Here is a 6,000-nt window from a genome sequence, read left to right as displayed (position 1 = left end):
GGGGGAGTGGGGGTAATTACTTGTTTCACCAATCTTCTCTCACATAGAAATGCAGACATGTAAAAATTGATGGTACGGGTGTGAACTGTCAAAATTGGTTTTTGTGTTTTTTGTTTCTAGACGAACTAGGCTTTGCCTTTTTTAGATTAGAAAATAATATGATGACACAGGGAGGTTGAAAAACTGTGCTTTGCAAGACTATACAGGGAGAGATGGTTCTCTGACATTTGTTCGTGACAATCAGTTTGTTTGATAATCTCATAGACATCCAGCATGTAAATTGTGGGGCTTGCAACTCGCTGCAGGCTTCGTCTCGGGAGTGTGCCACCGGACCGTGTGCCCTGTCCATCAAGGATGAGCGCCCTGGAGCTATCAATGCGTAAATACGCTGAGCAACCTGACAAGAATGTGGTCCGACCTGAGCTAGGTCTTAGTTTTGATTCACTGGGCGAGGCGTATGATTTCTACAACTTGTATTCTTGGGAAATCTGTTTTGGGATAAGATATGGAAAAAGCAGGCTGAACGCCGAGAGAACCAAAAGCATACAGGAGATAGTTTGTGGTTGTTCGGTGAGCGGCCTTTCAGTTTCAGATTAAAATGAAAAAAAAAAGTGTACAAAGTGAATTTGGTTGTACATATCAAATTGCTGGGATATTCTTTGACTAGCTCTGTTGTATGGTATGCAGGGGAAACCAGACGCTGAAAACAGCAGATCGTGCATGTGCGAGTGCCCGGCTCTGATCAGACTGTTACGTGCATCAGACAACAGTTGGTACATAACAGAGCACCGGGCGAGCCACAATCATTCGATGTCGCTTACAATGGGAGAGAAAGTGCACTAGCCATCTCATAAACACATAGACGTCTATACCAAAGATTTAATAAGGCAGTTGAGGGAGAACAACGTCAACCTTGGCAATGTATACATCATAATTGGGAGCTTCTTTGGTTCGGTTGAGAAGGTGCCTTTCACTAAAAGGACACTGAGGAACATTTGTGAGAAGATTAGTCGTGAGCAGGTTGAAGATGATGTACGGAAGACACTACAGGTGTTTGCCTACATTCGGTCGAGTGACCCTGGATTCTCCTTTGTGGTGCTCGCCGAGAAAGACAACAAGGTGAAGAATCTCATGTGGGCTAATGGGAGCAGCAGGATGCAGTACAAGTTCTTTGGTGACGTGGTCACATTCGACACCACATACAGGACAAATCTGTACGACATGCCATTCGATCACTACCAGAGTATCATCCTGGCAGGAGTGTCGATGCGCGACGAGCAGGAAGAGAGCTTCGAATGGCGTGTTTTCAGAATTCATTCGCATGATGGGCGGACCTGCACCAAAAACAATACTAACAGGTGATTGATTTGAACACTAAAAATGTCCCTTGCTTGTACATATTTTATTGTAGATCCCTTCAAATTGCACTGGACGCAGTAATGAATTATGACATAAAAACATGCAAGGAAATAAGTCTTGAATTATGGTTCTGATTGAAACTGTTTTTTGGTTGCTCAGACCAATGCAGAGCAATGGAGGTTGCGATCAAGAAAATTTATCCAAACACTGTCCACTGTTGGTGCAAGTGGCATGTTCTGAAGAAGGCGAAGGAAACACTGGGGCTGTTTTACACGAAAAAGTGTGATTTCCAAGCTGAATTTCACAAAGTTGTTAACCACATGTTAGCTGAGGAGGAATTTGAAACAGCCTGGGACGCGCTGCTTGATAAGTACAACTTGAGGGGGCCTAACTATATGACCCAAATATATGAGACAAGACATAAATGGGCAAAACCATATTTAAGAGGTGTGTTTTGTGCAAAAAATGACAAGTACACAGAGGAGTGAGAGTGCAAACCATATGCTGAAGTCATACATGCCCCCCGCAAGCCCGATGCATGTTTTTGTCCGGCAATACATGAGGCTTCAGTTTGACCGTGAGCGCAATGAAAGCTACGAGGAGAAGAGGACAATGATTGTAAATATGTTGCTCCCATTCAAGAAAATAGATTTCTGTTTTTTACTGATTTCTGCTCAAGAACTGATCTTTTTTTTGCGGGAAAAAAAAGATCAGTTCTTGAGCAGAAATCAGTAAAAAACAGAAATCTATTTTAATACTTTCATTATGTCAGGGAGGCGCCGTGCGGCAGGCTAACCTTGCGATAGAGCGCCATGCCAGCAAAATATATACAAGGAATATGTTTGAGGAATTTGGCCGCCTCCTAATAGAAGGAACTGCATACAATGTGACTGAAGTAGAAAGGATGAGGAAATACATCACAACTCACAATAATGCAGCAAAGAGAGAGAAGTGGAGTAGAGTGGAGTAAGAGGTGACAGTTAACGAAGACAAATCAATGTTCACGTGCGAATGTGGTCAATTTGAGCACACAGGAAATCAATGCTTTGCTGCCATGCTTTGAGGGTAATCTGCATAAGTGTATTGATGTACATAATTCAGTTTTTCAAAGGAAAAAAAGGACATGTCTCACTAACATATGTTAATTATGAAAAAAATGTAGGTGATGGAGATTCTACATCTTGATGAAATCCCTAAGTACCATATCCTGAAAAGGTGGACAAGAGATGCGAGGGTTATACTACCGGATCACCTGGTTCAATACCAGAACGACAAATCGCATAATTTGTCGTGCGTACAGGCATGCAACATTATATTTTAAAGCCATGGAAGTTGTGTGAATGGGGGACGCAAGTGTTGCATGCTATGACTACATGCATTCTGGGCTGGACTCTGCTGCGGGGTGGAGCGCCTCTGGCGGTCGCGCGGGATGGATTGGCATTCAAGGATCGTCTCATTGAAAATGGAAATGCCAGTGTAACTTGCAACCGCGATCCTGCTTTGGTTGATCAGGAGGCTGACCAATGCAACAGTGCTGCGAATTCTGTCGGCATGAGGCATGAATGAACTTCAGTGCCTCGTAGCACCAGAAAAGCGTAGAGGATCTGGCAGGCCGACAAGCAACAGGGAGAAGGCACTGTACGAAGGGCTGAGTAAAAGTACCAGGTTCTGCAGCATTTGCCGCCGCGAGGGGCACAAGAGGACCACATGTCCAGAGCGAGGGGATGCTCCGAAGAAGCCACGGAAACGGCAGATGCCAGAACTGTGGAATAGAAGGACACCGGGGAACACATGCAAGAGGCCTCTTGGGTTTGCCGAGAGCTGAGCTGTGCAATTTTCGGTCGATGAATATGTATTTGTCTTTTTCATGAGGTCTGATCTGCAGTCCGTCCCGGATCAGGATTTGTATGCTGTTCCAATATGAGATATCATGGTCTTGCATTCCTTGGGCAAGCAGAAAAAAATGTGGGATGTTGTGAGAACAATTTGATAGCTAGTCTGAGATGTACTGTCCATGTTTGTAACGATCTAGAGTTGTGTCCTAGAGCACGCATAAGGATTTATGGTTTTCTGAAAAATTTGGTAGCTAGTCTGAATTTACCATCTGCTGTTTGAGATGATATCAACACGTAAACTTTAGTATTGTTACCATGTTTATTGTTGTTTCTGCACTAATTGATTTCTAAAAAATATATTCCTGCCGTCTCTATTTGAATCATACATAATTTTATATGGGAGGCCTTGGCATTTCGAAAGCTAAAAATTGATTTACAGTGGTTGCATCCTGTTGAGTTGCGTTTTGTATCCATGATCATGGTTACTGAATATGTTTGAGCGAAACAACTTCATTTGAGCAGTTTTTTTTGGCTGATGCTGACTGGGACTAGCAGCGTCGTCTGGATGTTGAGGCCTTTGTTTCTTCCCTTGATCAAGCATTTCTTCGTGGCATGTAAATGCGTCTGACGTAGCGACACTTGGACAACATGCGTCCATCGAAACGATGTGTGTGAAAACTCTTCTATGTCAGTCCGGTGAGATGTGTGTGAAATCTTGATTCAATATGAAAAACCTGACAAGATCGGATCAAAAAATACTTGCATCATAACGGATGCACTTGTAGAAACGATGCCCAACCTGGTTCCCACTCCTTGCGACGGCTGTCACTACCTCGTCGCCGCAGAGTGGACATGCCATCAAGGGTAGCAGCCAGTCCGCCGGGACGGGGAGAGATGATGTAGACGAAGCGGACATGTCGCCGGAGATGGGGACGGAGCTGGGTATGAGTGAACAATGGAGAGACTGGGGGAATGGGAGAGTGAATGAGAGCGTTGGGCAGATGGGCTGAGGGTAGGCAGGGCTGACAAATCCTCTTTATAGTTTATGTTTCATTTTTTTCTCTGTTTTACCGAGTGCAAAGTCAACATGATAATAAGCACTGCTAAAAGACGAAGTACATAGTCTGATGTTACCAAAATTAAATTCCATCAATGCTCGATCACTGCAATATAGATAGAGGAAGTATATAGTCTGATGTTACCTCGGATCCCTGGACTGTATTCTTCCCTTTGTCTCTGCTGAGATCCCTGACCTTTTGAGTAAGTAGCATGCATGATTTACCTTAAAAATGAATTAAAAAGAACACAATAGCCCTTGGTTTCTTACCATTAGAGATTAGTATAGATATACGAAGTACATAGTGATGTTTCCTCGGATTGATCGGATCAACGTTGATCACCTGATCAGGCAATCGCCATGATGTGATTTAGACTGACATGAGATGAGAGGCGCTTGGCAATTTGCGTCACTATGTATGTGTCCATCACCTGGAGACCGGAGAGTGGCGTAGTTCGCCGGCACGCAACTTGTAACCTGCGTCTCCACCGTCAGATCTTGGCCGGCTGCATGGCCGGACTGACTCAGATCCAACATGGCCATCATCAGATAGAACAACGCGGGCCAGCACGTCTCCCTGAGGTCTGGAATGAACGTGGCTCCACCATCCATCCCAACCACCGGCTTGCCGTGAGAGGAAGGGAAACAAGCAATGGCGGCTGCGGGCTGCCTCCGATCCGGTTTGTTCAGTTAAGCCATGAGCATACGAGATCGGGGAATAGTTTTTTTTTAGGGATAGATCGGGGAATAGATGAATTACGGAACGCCGTCGTGATTAGAAGGAATCCGCTAGGGCAACGCATACAGGAGATCGATCGACGAGGAACCAGCGGCTCTGAGGGCTAGCTACCTGCATCGGATGACAACACGTACAGGCCCTGTGTGCATTCGCTGCCCAGCATCCCGGGCCGTAGCCTAGGTGCATAGAACCTGGGTGGGGGCCCCTATACTTTGGGGGCCCGGGGCGGCCGCCCCCTCTGCCCCCCCTCAGGGCCGGCCCTGAGGGTAGGCCAATGCATTTATATTTCCAGACGTGTTGACGCCGTCGGTGTTAAAACTTAAGTCATACGGCTCAGGGTGGCTCAGGTAAAGTGCCGAGCCATCTATCGTAGAGCTGTCCCGCGACGACGTTAGCTCAGATAAGATGACGAGCCATCGGGCCTCTATCTGTCCCGCGACGGCAGCCCAACGCTCCGTAGCAATAAATGCTGACAGTCCGCCGCGCCAGACAACGAAAATACGGCCGAAAATACCCAAAGAAGCACAAATCCTGATGCAAAACCATGGGTGTGGATTGCGGGATCATCTGAGCCCGAGCTCAGAAGCAGATTTTCGCATTTTAAGTCACTACTTTAGTGACCTAAAACGTCTTATATTTATTTACGGAGGAAGTACATACTTAAAGAAAAAAAAAACCACAGATGAAAAACACAGACAAAGACTGCAGATCAGTAGCGTTACCCGTGAGATCTCCGTCACCCATGTACAAATTATGCTCTCGTTGTAACGCACATTTAATTACCTAGTTATATGCAATCACCTCGGTATGCAACAATAACGATTGATTACTCCTGCTATGAACAGGCTCATATTTTATATTTCTTTCAGTATCGTGTGATGGTCAGTCCAAGTTCATACGTGTGGCACTTAATATTTGGTGTATGTTGATGAACTGACAGCTATGATTAAAAAAAATTGACATAACTAGTTGCGCATGAAAATATTCCATAATTAGTTTTGTAATTATGT

At 45.0% G+C, this 6,000-nt stretch overlaps 1 protein-coding gene across 3 annotated transcripts in view; it reads left to right on the top strand.

Moving 5' to 3' along the window:
- Positions 1 to 3,514, top strand: part of LOC119353898 — a 4,596-nt gene extending 1,082 nt beyond the window's left edge. Inside the window, exons 3-7 of one of the 3 annotated variants that reach the window (XM_037620596.1) lie at positions 306 to 570; positions 688 to 1,358; positions 1,519 to 1,977; positions 2,132 to 2,424; positions 2,522 to 3,514. In XM_037620596.1, coding sequence (XP_037476493.1) covers positions 306 to 570; positions 688 to 843 — 421 coding nt within the window. In that variant the 3' untranslated portion in view covers positions 844 to 1,358; positions 1,519 to 1,977; positions 2,132 to 2,424; positions 2,522 to 3,514. Of the gene's footprint in view, positions 1 to 305; positions 571 to 687; positions 1,359 to 1,518; positions 2,425 to 2,521 lie in introns of all 3 variants that reach the window. The other 2 variants (XM_037620594.1, XR_005170580.1) reach the window with 2 other exon arrangements.
- Positions 3,515 to 6,000: the final 2,486 nt, after the last annotated feature.

Source organism: Triticum dicoccoides, chromosome 2A (genome assembly GCF_002162155.2).
Source record: "Triticum dicoccoides isolate Atlit2015 ecotype Zavitan chromosome 2A, WEW_v2.0, whole genome shotgun sequence".
NCBI lineage: Eukaryota > Viridiplantae > Streptophyta > Magnoliopsida > Poales > Poaceae > Triticum > Triticum dicoccoides.
Note: the sequence above shows the minus strand (reverse complement) of the source record. Positions and strands in the feature narration are given on the sequence as shown.